The sequence below is a fragment of the Coregonus lavaretus genome, assembly GCF_964263955.1.
Source record: "Coregonus lavaretus genome assembly, chromosome: 4".
Lineage (NCBI taxonomy): Eukaryota > Metazoa > Chordata > Actinopteri > Salmoniformes > Salmonidae > Coregonus > Coregonus lavaretus.
The window spans coordinates 5,200,677-5,222,530 of NC_139991.1; the positions used below are offsets into that span (position 1 = coordinate 5,200,677).

The 21,854-nt window shown below is 43.2% G+C and overlaps 1 protein-coding gene across 1 annotated transcript; it reads right to left on the reverse strand.

Annotated features, from left to right (window-relative positions):
* Positions 1-2,907: 2,907 nt before the first annotated feature.
* On the reverse strand, positions 2,908-20,667 carry LOC311127879 (semaphorin-7A-like). The gene is made up of 14 exons (XM_084159778.1): positions 20,348-20,667; positions 9,597-9,736; positions 9,000-9,047; positions 8,784-8,885; positions 8,597-8,690; positions 8,395-8,502; positions 8,140-8,282; positions 7,725-7,903; positions 7,193-7,301; positions 6,890-7,061; positions 5,937-6,052; positions 5,031-5,176; positions 4,085-4,161; positions 2,908-3,954 (listed from the first exon to the last, which is right to left on the reverse strand). The coding sequence occupies exons 1-14, from the start codon at positions 20,475-20,477 to the stop codon at positions 3,590-3,592; spliced, it is 1,929 nt and encodes a 642-aa protein (XP_084015904.1). The 5' UTR covers positions 20,478-20,667; the 3' UTR covers positions 2,908-3,589.
* Positions 20,668-21,854: the final 1,187 nt, after the last annotated feature.

Below are 21,854 nucleotides of genomic sequence, written 5' to 3' on the forward strand. Positions count from 1 at the left end.
GTCCTTTAGTAGTGGTTTCTTTGCAGCAATTCGACCATGAATTTTTTTTTATGTACTCACTAACTGTAAGTTGCTCTTGATAAGAGTGTCTGCTAAATGACTAAAATGTAAATGAAGGCCTGATTTACGCAGTCTCCTCTGAGCAGTTGATGTTGAGACGTGTCTGTTACTTTAATTCTGTGAAGCATTTATTTGGGCTGCAATTTCTGAGGCTAGTAACTCTAATGAACTTATCCTCTGCAACAGAGGTAACTCTGGGTCTTCCTTTCCTGTGGCAGTCCTCATGAGAGCCAGTTTCATCATAGCGCTTAATGGTTTTTGCGAGTGCACTTGAAAACTTTAAAAGTTATTGAAATTTTCCAAATTGACTGACCTTCATGTCTTAAAGTAATGATGGACTGTTGTTTATCTTTGCTTATTTGAGCTGTTCTTGCCATGATATGGACTTGGTCTTTTACCAAATAGGGCTATCTTCTGTATACCACCCCTACCTTGTCACAACACAACTGATTGGTTCAAACGCATTAAGAAGGAAAGAAATTCCACAAATTAACTTTTAACAAAGCACACCTGTTAATTGAAATGCATTCCAGGTGATCACCTCATGAAGCTGGTTGAGAGAATACCAAGAGTGTGCAAAGCTGTCATCAAGGCAAAGGGTGGCTACTTTGAAGTATCTCCAATATAAAGTACATTTTGATTTGTTTAACACTTTTTTGGTTACTACATGATTCCATATGTGTTATTTCATAGTTTTAATGTCTTCACTATTATTCTACAACATAGAAAATAGTAAAAATAAAGAAAAACGCTTGAATGAGTAGGTGTGTCCAAAGTTTTGACTGGTACTGTACATTTTCACTGGCACATGAATGATACAGGACTTGGAGCCATGTCTCAGCAGCTGCACCGTAGAGATTAGTGAGAGAAATTGACTCATAAGCGCAGGAATGAGGCATGAAAATAGTTGATAACATTTTGTCTGTGTAAAAACATAAGGAGTTCCTGAATACTAACCGCTTCCCCCACTTCATATGATAACGTTCCATAAAGACCATGTGCCAGCTGAGACCTATTTTGCTACACTCACCTAAACTGTCTGTTACTCAAGCATGGATTAAGCCTGCTCATAGATGGCTCTCACAGTGAGAGGTGTCATAAGATTTAAGTATCGGTGGATAACCCTCAAACATTTTCTGGTATTTCTTCACAATGGGCCCGATTCAGACTTTACGCCTTTCTTACTCACGCCTTCCCTACGCACTTATCAGTAGTTGGTATTCAGACTTATCTTATTAAGGTGCATAGTGGGCTTTGTAGGCGTGGTTCCCTTGTGTGTGCAGAATACATGTAATTCAACTGCGGAAAACCCTACCAGTTACTGGCCAACAGATTTTTTCATGGAGTTTTCATTCAACAGGGTTTTCAGTACATTTTTCTTAAGCCATCCCTTTAAATACGGTGTACCTTTAATTAGAATTTTGTGACAAGCTAGAATACATCGAGAGAACGAATAAGGAAAATAGGGAAAGACATATTAGTCTCTGTTTCAACACCAACTGGTAGATTAAAAAAATACTCTTATTTAGGCACATTTTGGGGTTATGAAAGTATGTATGAATCATAAAAAACAGGTTTGATGAATAAAAAAGTGGTTTGATGAATTCTGAAAATTGCCACATTCTTTAACCCATGGTAATGTTGGAATATTAGTGTACATAGAATTACAATAGGGAGAATAGTGTGTAATAGTAGGCTATACCCTCATCTATTGCCTGTACTAACCACGGCCAAGTATTGCACCATGTGTCAGGTTCAAACTGTTATATGGTTTAGTCTGCGCTCAGCTCCATAACGATTTAATTAGCCTACATGTATTTATTTTATATTATCAACTGTTACTAATGATCCTCATCAACAACCACATGGCCGTGATCGCGTTTACAGAGGAAGCAAATAAAGGTAAACAAAACAATGTAATTAAATAGAATGATAATGTAGGCTATACCAACTGAAGGGAACTAACAGTAAATTGTAAGTTATTAGGCCTACTGGTGGTCGATACTGATAGTGGCTAATATTTAGCATGATAGAAATAGGAAACAGAAAAAGTTGGGGTAGCCTATAATAACACTCATCTTTCACTCCTCAATGTCTGACTCATGTTCACACGTACTCCAACTCAACTCAAACCTTTCCATCTGTTACACCACAGAGATCTAAGCATTAAGTCAGCAGTGTGGATAGCACAGATACAGTGCCGTGAAAAAGTATTTGCCCCCTTTCAAATTCTCTCTAATTTTGCATATTTTTTATACTGAATGTTATCAGATCTTCAACCAAAACCTAATATTAGATAAAGGGAACCTGAGTGAACAAATAACAACAATTACATACTTATTTAATAAACAAAGTAATGCAACACCCAATGCCCCTGTGTGAAAAATAATTGCGATGTTGTGGCAGGACTTGAAATGAGCAGTTCATGCTTGAAAACCCACAAATGTCGCTGAGTTAAAGCAGTTCTGCATGCAAGATTGGGCCAAAATTCCTCCACAGCGATGTGAGAGACTGATCAACAACTACAGGAAGCATTTTGTTGCAGTCATTGCAGCTAAAGGTGACACAACCAGTTATTGAGTGTAAGGGTGCAATTACTTTTTCACACAGGGGAATTGGGTGTTGCATACCTTTGTTAATTAAATTAAATAAGTATACATTGTTTTGGTTATTTATAAACTCAGGTTCCCTTTATCTAATATTAGGTTTTGGTTGAAGATCTGATAACATTCAGTATAAAAAATAGAGAAAATCAGAAAGGGGGCAAATAATTTTTCACTGCACTGTATCTAAAAAAAAATAACACTATCTTTCCCTAGAGATATCATTACAGCTTGGGCTTTTTTGTTGTTTTGGCTCTGTACTCCATCACTTTGGATATTGGAGTCACTTTTATTGTACATAAGAATATGTATCTAAACACTTCTACATTCATGTTGATTCTACGATGATTACAGATAGTCCTGAATTAATCGTGAATAATGATGAGTGAGAAAGTTACAGACGCACAAATATCATAGCCAGCCAGCCTCGTCCCCGTCCCCCGTCCCCCTGCACTTTAACCTCATAGTCATTGTATCATTTCCTGGAGTACAAACAACAAAACATGTGTCACTCTCCCAATACCTTTGTAGCTCACTCTAATTATATATTAATCATTTAATAATACATATAAATAAGTAATACATCAAAAAAAAAAAATATATATATTTACAAGTATAATGCTGTTAGCAAGAAACTTAAAAGTTAAGTAAAAAATATATATTTCTAAAATGTAACATTAAATTAAAAAAGTATTTGTCTGTTTTTGCAATATACTGAACATTCATATTGTCACATAAAAGTGCAAAGTTTCATATTAGAAAACATAGCACGATAATTAAACACGAGGCCAATTCCTCCAGATAAATCCTTAACTCAACACAAGTGCAGTTGCTTTAACATTCTACAGCGTTCAGTTTTTTGACAGGCATGTCCAAGTCAAGTCAGCTCGGTCATAGGGCTGGGGTGATAGTCCATAGAGCTGATGCTAGCAGAGCAAAGTCAGGACCAGTAGTAGTACCAGACCCAGACCAGGAAAGGGTAGGTGGTGAGAGGCCAGGCCTGTGACCCCCCTGTCCAGCTGTAACTGGTACTGCACCAGGGTCCTGCGGTAGCCCCTCTCCTCAGACACACAGCTGTATGTTCCCTGCTGCTCAGGGCCCATGCTCTCTATTAGCAGGAGACACTGGTCCTCTGACTCTGTGGAGATGCACGGCGTTGCTGTGGTGTTGCCATGGTGCCTCCAGCTGTACTCAGCGTGGCTGGACAAGGTTGGGCAATGGAGGAAGTACTTTGAAGATAGAGGAACTCTGATTCCATCTACAGCACCAACTGATGACCCTGGAAAGTAAACTAAGAGCAAAACATTGCTTTTTAGACTCCCATAGCTAACCATTGTGGATGGTTTCCATCCTTTAGTATAGTACTTGGTCATAATAAGGGGTTTGTATTTGTACAAGGATGGCTGTAACACACTACACACCTTTACTTGCAGTAAATCCTCTGGATATGTTGCTGCATACCTGATGGTTCCCGTTCTCCACATCCTGAATTGTATCACTGTAAAAAGACAAGCATATATGAGTTAAGGAGTCTCAACCAGCAACTCAACCAGCAAATGTACCGGTTTATTGTACAGTAGGGTGTAGGGTGTCTACCTTGTGGTTGGCAGAGAGATAGTTCTTTGAAACAGAGGAGCTGTACTGAAACCACATAGTATCACACCAACGGAGCATAGAGCATTTGACTACACGACAAGGTGGTGTGTAGTATCGTGTGTGTGTAGCGTGTGTGCATGTTTGGGGGGAGTGTAGAGGAGGAAGTGTAGTATACTTTTTAACAGCAGGTGGGGATCAGAGTGAGGAAGTGAACTAACATTTTCCTCTGACACACACTGCAGACATACTTGTAAGTATGTCACGTTTAATCAAATGAAGTATATTTTGTTTGCTTTCATGGCCTCATCTGACACCACATTTGTTTGAAGTACATTTTGTTTGTTTTCATGGCCTCATCTGACACCACATTTGTTTGAAGTACATTTTGTTTGTTTTCATGGCCTCATCTGACACCACATTTGTTTGAAGTACATTTAGTTTGTTTTCATGGCCTCATCTGACACCACATTTGTTTGAACAAGGGCCATGTGTGTATACATCATTCTGGAAAAACTACCTCTGGCCATGTTGAGCTGAACTGATGGAAAATAAGGTCTAGCATAATGTCCAAACTAATGCACCACTCTATATTTGCATTTTTGACAAACACTATGAAGTGTTACAACAAAACTGTATAAGGCTCACAGGAAACCACAGAGAGGAAACCAATATGTTGATAACCATTAATGAGAAATCTATTTTCAAATCACTACCATTAAATATCTATACAGCGGATGCTATAAGCTGAAAGCAGGCTGTGCTTGGTCTTACTTTGTAGCTGTGGTGCAGCGATGGCCGTCCCAGCCGCAGTAAGGGTCTCTGGCCAAAACACAGTCTTCACACTGGGCTCCATACTGATCACAGCTGCCCAGGTCAATCTGAACCAGCTCTTTGCTGGAGGCCACATACAGCTTTGCCTGGAACACAACACCACAAGAACATTAGCTATCTAGAACCTAATAGAATAACCCCTTGAAGAACCCTTTTTGGTTCCAGGCAGAACCCATTTGAGTTCCATGTAGAACTATTTACACAGAGAGTTCTACATGGAACCCAAAAGAGTTCTATGTGGAACCAAAAAGGGTTATCCTATGGGGACAGCCGAAGAACCCTTTTGGAACCCTTTATTCTAATATTGTAGGGAATACTGGAACAATGACTGTTGACTGCAGAAGAAAGTTACTGGCTTACAATTAGAACACCACTTCTTCTACAATATTATTATAGAGATATAAATATAGTTGTTATGGTTGCAGTTGTTCCTGTCTATTGTCTCTCTCCTCCCGTTCAGACCTCTGGGACGTATTGTGGTCGGATTTTGGAAACCACCTTCCGATGTGGGCGCATTGGAGATGGATATTACGTAACAGCCTACAACATTCTGTGTATTTGAATGAGGCATGCAATTTTAAACCTGTGGCCAATACTTATTATTAAACTAAATCCCAATGCCATCAAATGATATGCAGACGGAATGCATTTTAAAGGACAACAACATCTGTAGTTGAATCATCAAACGTTCAGCCGTGATCAAATAACTGATCCACATGTTAAAACATGGTATGAAAGGGATCTCTTTGACTATTGTCTATTCCACTCCATGTTTTATTACTACATTGCTACCACTGTTGGATCTCAATGGGGAGGTTTCTGTGTGGGCTGTGTTCCTTGACTCACCGTTGAGGAGTGTAACATCATACTGAGGATGTGTGCCCTGTAGTTAAAAGGTTGTAACTCAGCGATGACGAAGGCCTGACCATCCCTCTCCAGAACCTTATGAATCCCTCCATTCTCTAGTGTAGACACACACACACAGCCAGTGTCAAACAGCAGTCATCGATCATTGAGGATATGAGTGAGAGTCAAACATTACAAAAAAAAGGTGTGGGTAAGAAATGTCAACAGTCCTTTAAATGTTTCATCATAACGTTGAGACATCCTCTAGTCATATATTACACCACTCACAGTACAGATGCATGGTGGGGCATAGACTCACCCTGAGGATACATATCTATGACTATCTATGACTATTGCTACAGTAATGCTTCTGATACTGTACTTCAATTACATTCATCAGTCTCATGTCTGGGTTGTATTTCTCTGACACTAAGCACACCCTACAAACTGTTGTGCAGGTGTGAATCTCGAGTTAGGGTTGAAGTCTGTGTGCCAATTTGAGTGCAATGATGGGAAATGAACTCTGGTTTCCTAGCACAGTGTGATAAGACTATACTTCCACTTAGTTACTTCTCTTTTTTAAAGTTCAAAATAAACTGTTCAGACAGGCCTTTTTTTTACACCTTACAAAAGATCAGTGTCAGTCAGTCAGCGTGAAAAAAAGTGTCACTTTACACCCTCTAGTACCATGAATGGTCAATATTATTTCAACCTTCTGAAAGCCTCTGTCTCTTGAAACTGGTGTGATTATAAGATGGACATTTTCTCATCTCATCCACATTCCTATAATTATACTGTACATAAACACGATACAGCTCCCTATCATCACTTGCTGCAGGGTCATAAGAGGTGTATGTTAAAGGTCTCCAAACATCTCCGAAGGCTAAGGTTTCCCGTCATTCCTTTCAGACTGATCATTTGTGATTCATCATCTAGAGATCAAAACTTCTCACCTAGAGACAGAAACAGGACATTCCATTTGCCTTGGACTCTATCCATGCGGATGTGGTAGTAATGGCGGTGAGTGACCAGGAGAGGCCCACTGGTGACCCACTCCTCCATCTCTGAATGCTTGTCCACCATCTTCAGGACTTCCATGGGGAGTTTAGTGCTGTCTTTAACACACTACAAGAGGATGGACACTTTTATGTATACTTCAACATACAAAGATATACACAGAATACAGTCCAATATTGTAGACATACAGAGTAAAGGAGTAGAGCTGACTAGAAAGTTGAGTATATTGTTGAGCATACCTCCCCAGGTCGTGGGTTTGGAACGGGCCCTGTGTGTCCCTTGAAGTTGGACGTTTTAAAGATGCGGTCAATATCTTCTACGGTGTAGACACATACAGCACTCATACCCCTAGGGATAGACACAGAGCTCAGCAAGTTTCAACTATACCCCTTACTAAAGATCTCTTTCACAATGTTTCACAACATCTGCTTTCAGTAAAGGTCAGAAGATCAGATGACTCTCGAGATCAGAAAAGGAATATGAACTGTAACCAAGTTACATTTAAAGAGGGGAAGCACAACCCAAACTTCCATGTGATAAAAACAAAACAAAGAGTACGACATTTTGGTTTTCTTAATCGTTAAAACTCCTTATGTCACTTTCACTTCGATGTTTTATCTTTCAAATTAGATTTTTTTTCTTAACGGCACTGCAACGTCATGTCATAAACTGTACTATGAGTCCCTGCTCCCAGAGCCTGTTGTGTTGCTATTGCTGATTTGTGTATGTTACTAAGGTCCATTATGATCTATCTACAGTATGTCGTCCTACCAGCCATTCCTGAAGAGTGCGTAGACCCTGGTATCCTGCCACCTGTCTCCCAGAACAGTGTTCATGTCCACTAGCTGGGTGAAGTACAGCCTGCTGTCATGGTCTCCACAGAAGAGCCTGGTACTCAACTTGGAGGTCCACCTGAACTGCAGATAGGACTTAGGTCCTCCAAGATCGGCCTGGAACACACATCCAACCACGGACATGCTAAGATAATCACAGTGGGCAAGTGCACACACCACTTAAAGGAGCCCCCCAATGAAAATAGTCTTAATTAAGGGCTTAAATGGGCAGAAATGGAGTTGGTGCCACATATGAAAGATCTACAAATATTTTCTGAACTAAACTGCAGCACTGGTGATTACATACAGTGAAGGCATGATTCATGTTCTACATTCATGTATGTAGTGCTTACCATGCAGACTTGAGCAACCCGGGAAACCCAGAGATCAGAGTCCAAACTCGGGTCTCGGGTCTTCTCTATGTAGAAGGCGTATAGTCTGTCCTGCAGATTATCCTCTCTCTGCCCACTAGCCACCAAACTCACATATCTCTGTTCTAGGGAAAATAACAGGATAAATCATTAAATTCAATGGACAGTCTGATCAGATATACAGTACTAAACAAAACAATGTCAGGCCACGTCTTGTTCTCTCACCCTGATCCATACCTGTTCCACTTTTTTCTGTCCATAGTCTGTTCTTCCCAAACCTGTGGATCCCCACGGAACCCTCTGTGCCTGAGTGAGTGGTGTAGAATTCCTCTACTTCAGCAGAACCTGGAGACACAACACATTAGCTCAATAACCAAACCAGTCATGAACATTAGGTCATATTATAGAGTAATGATTTCCAATGAGACATTTTCCTCACCAATGAGGAGCGATGGCTCGCTTTCATTTATGTGTTGTTTAATGTTTTGGATGCCCTTGGATCGAGTGCAGTTAAACGGGTCGTCTGATGGGTTCTGCAGTGGAATAGTTTTGTGTCAACACGCCAATGGCAAAATGGTACCATGAAAAGTCATGTATACTTATATAATGAAAAGTATGTCCCATACCATGTAACAGCACAATGTCTGTTGTTGTCCATTGGTTCCACACAGGAACAGTTGGTTTGGATCTTTAGTCTTGTGTAAAACAGTGATGTTATAGTGACAGTCCTGAAGTACAAAACAGAACTGTGTTACATCGTTGTATGCAAATTATTCTATGTGCAACTTTAGTAATGAACTGTACTATAAAACCAACATCCTCTCATCTTCTCAGATACTCACTGGTGATGCGGGATCATTACTTCTACATCCCTCTCCAAACACAGGACTCTGCAAAGGCAATCATTAAAAATATTGTACAGGTACAGATGTAGGATCTTAATTTGAGCCAGTTTAATACAGCAGGAAAATACTCATGCAGCAACAGGACATGTGAATTATTATGTGGATTATATAATTAATGGACATTTTTTGAAGGCGTTGATACATTTTTCGTTAGGGCAAATAATGTGATATTTTAAAGTGGAAATTACTAACTTTAAAACCCTTTTTAAACCTTGAATATACTACAAGTTTGCATTTCCTGATGTGCAGTAAAATTCTCAGTAACATAAGAGTGATCAAATTAAGATCCTACATCTGTACATGTAGAATACAATGTTCAATACATCCTTTTCAACATAATCTAGTCTACAGTATGTAAGAGGGGAAGGACTGTTTAGCTAAATATTTACTGTAACAATATCAATAACCCTCCCTCTGTTATTACCATCAATTACATTACAGCAACTGAATTGGACAATCCTACTTAGAGCACGACCTGAATAGAGCTAAATCAATATAAAGCAACACAATACACAAGTAACTCAGTCATACAACCTTTATAGAGGTCAAACTGTGGAAGTCTGTCTGGAACATGTTTCTATGGCCTGCAGCGTATACTATGTTGTCTTGAGGGCCCTGCAGGAACTTTATATGGTTGTTATTCCCAGACAGATGGATTCTTAGGAAGCTCACATCTGAGGACACAGAGATATAAATCATTAAGTAAACATATGACTGGACTGGAGATGTGTTCACGCATAAACTGTGCTCATTGAGATTACACTCTGGAACTTCTGGAACTAGGAAGACTTCTTGGAAACCATGATTCCATTGGCTAAGTGGGTTTAGAAGCAAGGTACAGGCAACACCTGGATTGTGGGTTTGAATCCCTCATGGGCCACATACACTATATATACAAAAGGATATGGACACCCCTTTAAATTAGTGGATTCGTCTATTTCAGCCACACCGGGTATATAAAACCGAGCACACAGCCATAAAATCTCCATAGACAAACATTGGCAGTAGAATGGCCTTTCTGAAGAGCTCAGTGACTTTCAACGTGGCACCGTCATAGGATGCCACCTTTCCAACAAGTCAGTTTGTCAAATTTCTGCCCTGCTGGAGCTGCCCCGGTCAACTGTAAGTGCTGTTATTGTGAAGTGGAAACGTCTAGGAGCAACAACGGCTAAGCCGTGAAGTGCTAGGCCACACAAGCTCACAGAACGGGACCGCCGAGTGCTGAGGCACGTAGCGCATAGAAATGGTCTGTCCTCGGTTGCAACACTCACTACTAAGTTCCAAACTGCCTCTGGAAGCAACGTCAGCCCAAGAACATTGGGAGCTTCATGAAATGGGTTTCCATGGCCGAGAAGCCGCACACAAGCCTAAGATCATCAATGTGCAATGCCAAGCGTCGGCTGGAGTGGTGTAAAGCTCGCCGCCAATGGACTCTGGAGCAGTGGAAACGTGTTCTCTGGAGTGATGAATCACGCTTCACCTTCTGGCAGTCCGACAGAAAAATCTGGGTTTAGCGGATGCCAGGAGAACACTACCTGCCCGAATGCATAGTGCCAACTGTAAAGTTTGGTGGAGGAGGAATAATGGTCTGGGGCTGTTTTTCATGGATCGAGCCCCTTAGTTCCAGTGAAAGGAATTCTTAACGCTACAGCATACAATGACATTCTAGATGATTCTGTGGTTCCAACTTTGTGGCAACAGTTTGGGGAAGGCCCTTTCTTGTTTCAACATGACAATGCCCCCGTGCACAAAGCGAGGTCCATAAATAAATGTTTTGTCGAGATCGGTGTGGAAGAACTTGACTGCCCTGCACAGAGCCCTGACCTCAACCCCATCGAACACCTTTGGGATGAATTGGAAAGCCGACTGCGAGCCAGTCCCCGCAACAATGTTCCAACATCTTGTGGAAAGCCTTCCCAGAGGTCTGGAGCAGCAAAGCAGGGACTAACTCCATATTAATGCCCATGATTTCGGAATGAGATGTTCGACGAGCAGGTGTCCACATACCTTTGGTCATGTAGTGAACACTGAGTGTACAAAATACTAGGAACACCTTCCTAATATTGAGTTGCACCCCCTTTTGCCCTCAGAACAGCCTCAATCGGCCAGGGCATGGACTCTACAAGCTGTCGAAAGTGTTCCACAGGGATGCTGGCCCATGTTGACGCCAATGCTTCCCACATTTGTGTCAAGTTGGCTGGATGTCCTTTGGGTGGTGGACAATTTATGATACACACAGGAAACTGTTGATTGTGAAAAACCAAGCAGCATTGCAGTTCTTGACACAAACCGGTGCGCCTGGCATCTACTACCATACCCCGTTTAAAGACACATACATATTTTTCTTGCCCATTCACCCTCTGAATGGCACATATACAGTGGGGAAAACAAGTATTTAGTCAGCCACCAATTGTGAAAGTTCTCCCACTTAAAAAGATGAGAGAGGCCTGTAATTTTCATCATAGGTGCACGTCAACTATGACAGACAAATTGAGGAAAAAAAATCCAGGAAATCCCATTGTAGGATTTTTTATGAATTTATTTGCAAATTATGGTGGAAAATAAGTATTTGGTCACCTACAAACAAGCAAGATTTCTGGCTCTCACAGACCTGTAACTTCTTCTTTAAGAGGCTCCTCTGTCCTCCACTCGTTACCTGTATTAATGGCACCTGTTTGAACTTGTTATCAGTATAAAAGACACCTGTCCACAACCTAAAACAGTCACACTCCAAACTCCACAATGGCCAAGACCAAAGAGCTGTCAAAGGACACCAAAAACAAAATTGTAGACCTGCACCAGGCTGGGAAGACTGAATCTGCAATAGGTAAGCAGCTTGGTTTGAAGAAATCAACTGTGGGAGCAATTATTAGGAAATGGAAGACATACAAGACCACTGATAATCTCCCTCGATCTGGGGCTCCACGCAAGATCTCACCCCGTGGGTTCAAAATGATCACAAGAACGGTGAGCAAAAAACCCAGAACCACACGGGGGGACCTAGTGAATGACCTGCAGAGAGCTGGGACCAAAGTAACAAAGCCTACCATCAGTAACACACTACGCCGCCAGGGACTCAAATCCTGCAGTGCGAGACGTGTCCCCCTGCTTAAGCCAGTACATGTCCAGGCCCGTCTGACGTGCATTTGGATGATCCAGAAGAGGATTGGGAGAATGTCATACGGTCAGATGAAACCAAAATAGAACTTTTTGGTAAAAACTCACCTCGTCATGTTTGGAGGACAAAGAATGCTGAGTTGCATCCAAAGAACACCATACCTACTGTGAAGCATGGGGTTGGAAACATCATGCTTTGGGGCTGTTTTTCTGCAAAGGGACCAGGACGACTGATCCGTGTAAAGGAAAGAATGAATGGGGCCATGTATCGTGAGATTTTGAGTGAAACCCTCCTTCCATCAGCAAGGGCATTGAAGATGAAACGTGGCTGGGTCTTTCAGCATGACAATGATCCCAAACACACCGCCCGGGCAATGAAGGAGTGGCTTCGTAAGAAGCATTTCAAGGTCCTGGAGTGGCCTAGCCAGTCTCCAGATCTCAACCCCATAGAAAATCTTTGGAGGGAGTTGAAAGTCTGTGTTGCCCAGCGACAGCCCCAAAACATCACTGCTCTAGAGGAGATCTGCATGGATGAATGGGCCAAAATACCAGCAACAGTGTGTGAAAACCTTGTGAAGACTTACAGAAAACGTTTGACCTGTGTCATTGCCAACTAAGGGTATATAACAAAGTCTTGAGAAACTTTTGTTATTGACCAAATACTTATTTTCCACCATCATATGCCAATAAATTCATAAAAAATCCTACAATGTGATTTTCTGGAATTTTTTTTCTCATTTTGTCTGTCATAGTTGACGTGTACCTATGATGAAAATTACAGGCCTCTCTCATCTTTTTAAGTGGGAGAACTTGCACAATTGGTGGCTGACTAAATACTTTTTTTCCCCACTGTACACAATCCATGTCTCAATTGTCTCAATGCTTAAAATTCCTTCTTTAACCTGTCTCCTCCCCTTCATCTACACTGATTGATTTAACAAGTGACATCAATAAGGGATCATAGCTTTCACCTGGTCAGTCTATGTCATGGAAAGAGCAGGTGTTCCTAATGTTTTGTACACACAGTGTATACTGATATTGTCAGAGTTAAATAAAAGAAGGTAACCAGTGACCGAATTTGAATAGAGTTAATGTTTCATGTTGTGCCAGATGAGTTTATCCTTCTATCTTTACCGTAGCATAGCAGATTTCCATATTATTATAGGCCTACTATCCCTTTATCTCACCACTGTGAAGGGCTGTATGATATCGCACGTACATTCCAAATTAAATGTTCAAGCTCAGTATTAATGTAGGCTTGTATGAGTATGAATTGTTTTTGTTCCTTACCAGAGTTGTCTAATGACAAAGGTAAGAAATATGGTTCATGTTCTTGTACTTTTGGAGAAGCGCAAAAAGGATCCTACTCTCTTTAATTTCTCTCCCTTGAGTCGGAACGGTGCTATGCCACACCCGTCGCTATGGGCGGGCCATAGGGGGCCGGGCCCACCCCCAAAAATGCTTGTGCCCCCCCCCCCCCCCACTTGAGGGAATGTATTATTAAATATACGTACTGTAGGCTAACCAGACGAGCTAAACCACTTCTATGCTCGCTTCGAGGCAAGCAACACTGAAGCATGCATGAGAGCACCAGCTGTTCCGGATGACTATGTGATCACGCTCTCCGTAGCCGATGTGAGTAAGACTTTTAAGCAGGTCAACATTCACAAGGCCGCAGGGCCAGGCGGATTACCAGGACGTGTACTCCGAGCATGTGCTGACCAACTGGCAAGTGTCTTCACTGACATTTTCAACATGTCCCTGACTGAGTCTGTAATACCAACATGTTTCAAGCAGACCACCATAGTCCCCGTGCCCAAGAACTCTAAGATAACCTGCCTAAATGACTACCGACCCGTAGCACTGACGTCTGTAGCCATGAAGTGCTTTGAAAGACTGGTCATGGCTCACATCAACAGCATAATCCCAGAAACCCTAGACCCACTCCAATTTGCATACCGCCCCAACAGATCCACAGATGATGCAATCTCTATCGCACTCCACACTGCCCTTTCCCACCTGGACAAGAGGAACACCTACGTGAGAATGCTATTCATTGACTACAGCTCAGCATTCAACACCATAGTGCCCTCTAAGCTCATCACTAAGCTAAGGATCCTGGGACTAAACACCTCCCTCTGCAACTGGATCCTGGACTTCCTGACGGGCCGCCCCCAGGTGGTAAGGGTAGGTAACAACACATCTGCCACACTGATCCTCAACACGGGGGCCCCTCAGGGGTGCGTGCTCAGTCCCCTCCTGTACTCTCTGTTCACCCATGACTGCATGGCCAGGCACGACTCCAACACCATCATTAAGTTTGCCGACGACACAACAGTGGTAGGCCTGATCACCGACAACGATGAGACAGCCTATAGGGAGGAGGTCAGAGATCTGGCCATGTGGTGCCAGGACAACAACCTCTCCCTCAACGTGACCAAGACAAAGGAGATGATTGTGGACTACAGGAAAAAAAAGAGGACTGAGCACGCCCCCATTCTCATCGACGGGGCTGTAGTGGAACAGGTTGAGAGCTTCAAGTTCCTTGGTGTCCACATCACCAACGAACTATCATGGTCCAAACACACCAAGACAGTCGTGAAGAGGGCACAACAAAGCCTATTCCCCCTCAGGAGACTAAAAAGATTTGGCATGGGTCCTCAGATCCTCAAAAAATTCTACAGCTGCACCATCGAGAGCATCCTGACTGGTTGCATCACCGCCTGGTATGGCAACTGCTTGGCCTCTGACCGCAAGGCACTACAGAGGGTAGTGCGTACGGCCCAGTACATCACTGGGGCAAAGCTTCCTGCCATCCAGGACCTCTATACCAGGCGGTGTCAGAGGAAGGCCCTCAAAATTGTCAAAGACTCCAGCCACCCTAGTCATAGACTGTTCTCTCTGCTACCGCACGGCAAGCGGTACCGGAGTGCCAAGTCTAGGTCCAAAAGACTTCTCAACAGCTTCTACCCCCAAGCCATAAGACTCCTGAACAGCTAATCATGGCTACCCGGACTATTTGCACTGCCCCCCCACCCCATCCTTTTTACGCTGCTGCTACTCTGTTAAGTATTTATGCATAGTCACTTTAACTCTACCCACATGTACATATTACCTCAACTACCTCAACTAGCCGGTGCCCCCGCACATTGACTCTGCAACGGTACCCCCCTGTATATATAGCCTCCCTACTGTCACTTTATTTTACTTCTGCTCTTTTTTTCTCAACACTTTTTTTGTTGTTGTTTTATTCTTACTTTTTTGTTTAAAATAAATGCACTGTTGGTTAAGGGCTGTAAGTAAGCATTTCACTGTAATGTCTGCACCTGTTGTATTCGGCGCATGTGACCAATAAAATTTGATTTGATTTGATTTGATTTAATAATAATTGTGCCCTGCCCTCCCATGCATTTCATATGCCCCCCTTAAGACTGAGGTCTGGCGACGGGTCTGTGCTATGCCAAAATGTGGACAGCCTGTGGACAGCCAGAGCCCAGTGCGGTATATGGCTGGGAAAACGTACCTCAATCCAGGGATGGAATATATCGTTGTACTTCTAATCATCACGAAATTATGAAAGGTGAATCGAGAAGATTGAAATACTGCTGGTTTTGAATTAAACTGCCATTTTCGTCACCATGCTAGGCTAGCTAATGCTAAAGCAACCCATTGGATTCAACAACACTTCCGGTAGCTACTCACCCCAACTCTAGGCGTCGCATTTTAATGGAATCCAATGGGCTGCTATTGCATTAGCTAGCCTAGCATGCTGGCGAAAAACGGCAGTTTAATTAAAAACAAGCATTATTTCAATCTTCTCGATTCGGGATGATTATGAGTACAACGACATATTTTTCACATTCCGGCATAGCACCACAGAGTTTCTAAACCCAGAGATGCAACATTGCGAAACAGACCAAGGACGGTTGGACAAAACGGTTTGGAGAGGCTCAAGGAGAGACGCTGTCTTTCACAGCGTGCAGGTCTAGCTAGTTGGTGGCTGAAGGTGGAGGAAAAACAATGTCTTAACAGACAGCTGTGGGATAAGGAGATGTATACTTGGATGGCGGAGGGGGAATGAAAGGAAAAAGAGAGGCAGAGGAGGTCTAAGAGAGAGAGGGAGGAAGATTGTGAGCTTGAGTCTGGAAGAAATAGCGGGAAAAAGGGAGCAGGTTTGGTAAAGAAGAATGGTAGGAAATGTAAGCAAAGTGAGCTGAAGACAGGAGGAGAAATGGAAGTGAATGAGGGTGAAGTATCGGAGGTGGTAGGTGTGGTGAAGTACTCGGAGCCAGAGGCTTGCACAGAGGGTCAGGATAAAGATGAGTCTGTGACAGTAGGAGTGAAGTTTTTGGAAAAACTGAACCCTTGCCTTTTGGCTGATCCATTTGTGGTTTCAAGATGGGTGAAAAAAGCGTTGGGTATAGTGGAATCGGTGAGGGTAACCAGAAGTGGTCTAGTGATAATTGTTTGTGTGTCTGTTGGGCAGAGGGAGAAGGCGCTCAGAGTTAAACAAATGGGGGAAAGAATTGTGAATTGTTTCGCTCTCAAGAAAAGGGCGCCATTGAAAGGAGTGATTACTGGGGTAGCAGTAAATGTAAATGTGGACCAACTGATGGGGAAGATTCCCGGTGTTTGTGATGCTCGTCGTTTGGTGCGATGCAAACAGGGTGGCGAGAGTGGGGAAACAGAAGAGTCATTGTCTGTTCTTTTGAGTTTTGAAGTTGAGTCTTTACCTGACAAAGTGAAGTTAGGATATATAGGTTATCCTGTACAAGTTTATGTGCCGAATACATTACGATGTTACAGGTGACATGGGCATGTGGCAGCAGTATGTTGGAGGGAGGTTCCAAGGTGTGAGAAGTGTGTAGAAGGGCATGAAACAAAGGAATGTGTAGCATTGGGGAAAATAATGGTATGTGCTAATTGTAGGGGTGGCCATGGGGCTGGGGATCAGAAATGTCCCGTGTGAGAGAAGCAGGTTGAGGTTTCCAGGGTAAGAGTAGTGAAGAAGTTGTCATATGCTGAGGCAGTGAAGAAAGTAGAGGAAGAGGGTTCAAGGGGGGAGTGGTGAGAGTAGTAGATTTGTACCAGTACAGAGGGATAGGCCAACAAGTGATATATGTTTCAGTAAGATTTGATTTTTAGCGGTAATAGCAATGGTTATTAATTGTACTGCAGGGATGGAACGCAAGTCGAAGAAAATTGAGGTTGTGGTGGCAGCAGCAGAAAGGTATTTGGGTGTGCGAGACTTGACATCAGAAGAGTTACAGGGAGTGTTAAGTGGTGATGTCCCATCATTTCAGGTTGAGGGCATGAGGTAGGAATGAATATATATAAATAGTGGAGAAGGGTGGTGATAATTATTAATAATAATTTTGAATTTGTGAGTGTAGTGTTAGATGGTAGGGTATTTCTTTATTTTATTTTATTTTTCAAGCAAAATATAAGGGAGTTGTAATGCAACAAATTGGATGCCAACTGCCGTTAAACCTCATTGAAGAAGAAGAAGAAGAAACAGACCAAGAAGACCATGCTGTGGTTTGGGGTTTGAGAAGTCAATGAGAGAAGTGAAATGTCTTTAAGTAGTTGAACATGTTATTACTCCAACCTTGTGAAAGTGACAAAATGACACATTTTAAATTCTGTCAAAAACAACTTTATATCGAAGGAGTGCCTTTGATTTGACGGCCTGCAGATGACCGTTAGACTCGATGACGTGTTCTACGCATGAGTTTAGCTAGCCAACGTCGCCATGACATCGCCTACAAGTGCTCGCTGCTCACTCGTGGATTGCGTCCTACCTGACAGGTCGCTCCTACCTGGTGGCGTGGCGAGAATCTGTCTCCGCACCACGTGCTCTCACCACTGGTGTCCCCCAGGGCTCAGTTCTAGGCCCTCTCCTATTCTCTCTATACACCAAGTCACTTGGCTCTGTCATATCATCACATGGTCTCTCCTATCATTGCTACGCAGACGACACACAATTAATCTTCTCCTTTCCCCCTTCTGATAACCAGGTGGCGAATCGCATCTCTACATGTCTGGCAGACATATCAGTGTGGATGTCGGATCACCACCTCAAGCTGAACCTCGGCAAGACGGAGCTGCTCTTCCTCCCGGGGAAGGACTGCCCGCTCCATGATCTCGCCATCACAGTTGACAACTCCATTGTGTCCTCCTCCCAGAGTGCAAAGAACCTTGGCGTGACCCTGGACAACACCCTGTCGTTCTCCGCTAACATCAAAGCGGTGACCCGATCCTGCAGGTCCATGCGCTACAACATTTGCAGAGTACGACCCTACCTTACACAGAAAGCGGCACAGGTCCTAATCCAGGCACTTGTCATCTCCCGTCTGGATTACTGCAACTCGCTGTTGGCTGGGCTCCCTGCCTGTGCCAGTAAACACCTACAACTTATCCAGAACGCTGCAGCCCGTCTGGTGTTCAACCTTCCCAAGTTCTCTCATGTCACCCCGCTCCTCCGCACACTCCACTGGCTTCCATTTGAGGCTCGCATCTACTACAAGACCATGGTACTTGCCTACGGAGCTGTGAGGGGAACGGCACCTCCTTACCTTCAGGCTCTGATCAGACCCTACACCCAAACGAGGGCACTACGTTCATCCACCTCTGGCCTGCTAGCTCCCCTACCTCTACGGAAGCACAGTTCCCGCTCAGCCCAGTCAAAGCTATTCGCTGCTCTGGCACCCCAATGGTGGAACAAGCTCCCCCACGATGCCAGGACAGTGGAGTCACTGACCACCTTCCCGAGACACTTGAAACCCTACCTCTTTATGGAATACCTGGAAAAGTATAAAGTAATCCTTCTTCCCCCACCCACCATAAAAAAATAAGCAGTGGGAGAAGATGGAATGATATGCATGTTGGCCGAAATTCTGCTAATTTTCTCATCAATGAAACATTTGATCTCAATACAATTTTCTGTTCCCAAAACTAGAATATGTTACGAACAGAGTGGACTATGTTTTGTAGACTTTACTCTTTGCCAAAGTTTTAAAAAATAGCTTTGTTTCGAAGGAGCGCAAAGGCAAATTGAGTTATAGCACACGCGCACATCACAGAGTAGGCATTCCCTAATGGAAGTATGCGCATCCCCATGCTAGAACGCACCAATAGGATCTTGCTAGCTCGTGCTTGGCTCTGCCCACCTCCATGTTTGTTCTACCCACTATGACTCATTTGTTCCCATTTGAAACGAAGGTCTATGGTCTTTCTTGGTTTAGATATACAAATCTTTGGTACTATACTGTCTATGCAACGTGGTCTCAGAGCATTTCGTATTATTCTGTACGTAACTCCGAGACGCTCCATTTAATATGTTACGTTTGGTATGGTATGTATTAATTTGTGGATTTCCATCATCCATTTCGTATGATATGTTATGAATTTCAATTCGTATGATATGTTACAAATTCCAATTCGTACAATATGCTACAGTTTGCAATTGTCCAATATGTTATGAATTTGCTAAATATACAACTTCTTACGAATTTCAAAACATATGATATGTTACAAATTCCAAGTTGTAGTGGCTAACGTTAGCTAACGGTGGCTAGGTGGCTAAAGCTAATGTTAGCTTACGTTAACTAGGCTAGAGGTTAGGGTTAGGAGTTAGGTTAAAGGGTTAAGGTTAAGGGAAGGGTTAGCTAAAAGGGTTAAGGTTAGGGGAAGGGTTAGCTAACATGCTAAGTAGTTTCAAAGTAGCTAAAAAGTAGTAAGTAGTTGCAAAGTTGCTAAAATGCTAAAGTTGTCTGTAATGAGATTTGAAGATGCAACCTTTGGGTTGCTAGGCATTCGCGTTATACATCCACCCACCCTCATTTTTTTCTGCCTTAAGTAACCTTCTGTCTTATGTAACCATACGAAACATAACATATAAAACGTACTAATTTGAGTGCCCCGGATTTACTTTTACTATGTTACATCTAGTCTATGAGACCAGTCTGGTCTTTGATAGCACAGTTCCAAATCATGAGAGGAACGTGATAGAGAGTCCGGTCCTTTTGGCTATTGTGGACTCAATACACTTTTCCTCTAGATATTTTAGTATTGAATATAAATCAACTCCTAATATGCCTAATCATTCAACCCCTGCTGTCATCATTCAATAATTGTACTAATGATTTAAAATAAAAAGATTACTTTACCTTTTTCTGTCAATGTCACCCTCGGTTTGTGGGTAAAGTCCGAAGCATTCAGCGAAAAAAATAATTGTCCTAAAAAGACTGCATAGAGGACGAGCGGACTCACGCTTCTCTGAGGCTCTCGGCAATTCATTACTTGAAACTGTAGGCGCGTTGTTTTAGCCTATGCTACAACACAAGGTTGGTGTCTATACAGTCGGGTCTTCCGTCTAGTCTTCACTCTTCAACTTCATCAGAGATACGTCTCTTTCTCTCTGCCTTCATTTCCACTTGGGGAAACAGGTACAGGTACAGTAGCCTAAAAGTAGCTTAATTGCTCTGTAGTGAGCTCAGTAATATTTTTGATAGACTACGCACTTGATTTGTATCGTACTTTATGCGAAGCGATGTCTTTACTTTTTGAGAACCTTCTATTGGCCCCTATAGGTGCGAATTCCTACCCGCTAGATGTGCATATTATGTAGCCTAAATTCAGAGAAGGCTACACTAGTATAGACTAAACAGTAGTCTCTTACTCTCTTCCGACCCAGGTGCACAGAATATAATACATGAACTTCTGTCAAGGTAGATGTAGGTGGGTGTGAGTGGAATCAGGCGCAGGACGCAGTACGTTAGTCCAACAGACTTTAGTGATGCACAGCAAAACAAACACGAAATAACTGCCCTGAGGCAAAAGCTCCGCACGTAGGCGAAAACACAAGCCCACAAACAGGTGCGACAAAATACTCCAAAACTAAGGAGCAAAATAGCTCAACCGAGCAAACAGTAAATATCCAGCCTACCGGCACGACAGTAAAACAAACACTAGACAAACACAACGAGAACTTATAGGACACTAATTACACTAAACGATAACAGGTGTACAACAATCAGACAAAAGCAAACGAACATAGAAACATACAACGGTGGCAGCTAGTATTCCGGAGACGACGAACGCCGAAGCCTGCCCAAGCAAGGGAGAGAGGCAGCCTCGGCCGAAACCGTGACAGTACCCCCCCCTTGACGCGTGGCTCCAGACGTGCGCCGACTCCGGCCTCGGGGACGACCAGGAGGACGCGGAGCAGGGTGCGTCGGGTGCCCACGATGGAATTCCGTCAGGAGAGACGGGTCCAAAATGTCTCTCCTCGGCACCCAGCACCGCTCCTCCGGGCCGTACCCCTCCCACTCCACTAGATATTGGAGACCCCCCTTCCGACGTCTCGAATCCAAGATGGACCGTACGGAGTACGCCGGTGCCCCCCCGATGTCCAATGGGGGCGGAGGAGTCTCCCTGATCTCACTTTCTTGGAGTGGGCCAGCTACCACCGGCCTGAGAAGAGACACATGGAACGAGGGGTTAATACTCTTATACTCAACAGGTAGTTGTAATTTGTAACACACCTCGTTCAACCTTCTCAGGACTTTAAATGGCCCTACAAACCGCCGACCCAGTTTCCGACAGGGCAGGCGGAGGGGCAGGTTTCTGGTAGAGAGCCAGACTCGATCACCAGGTGCGTACACCGGTCCCTCA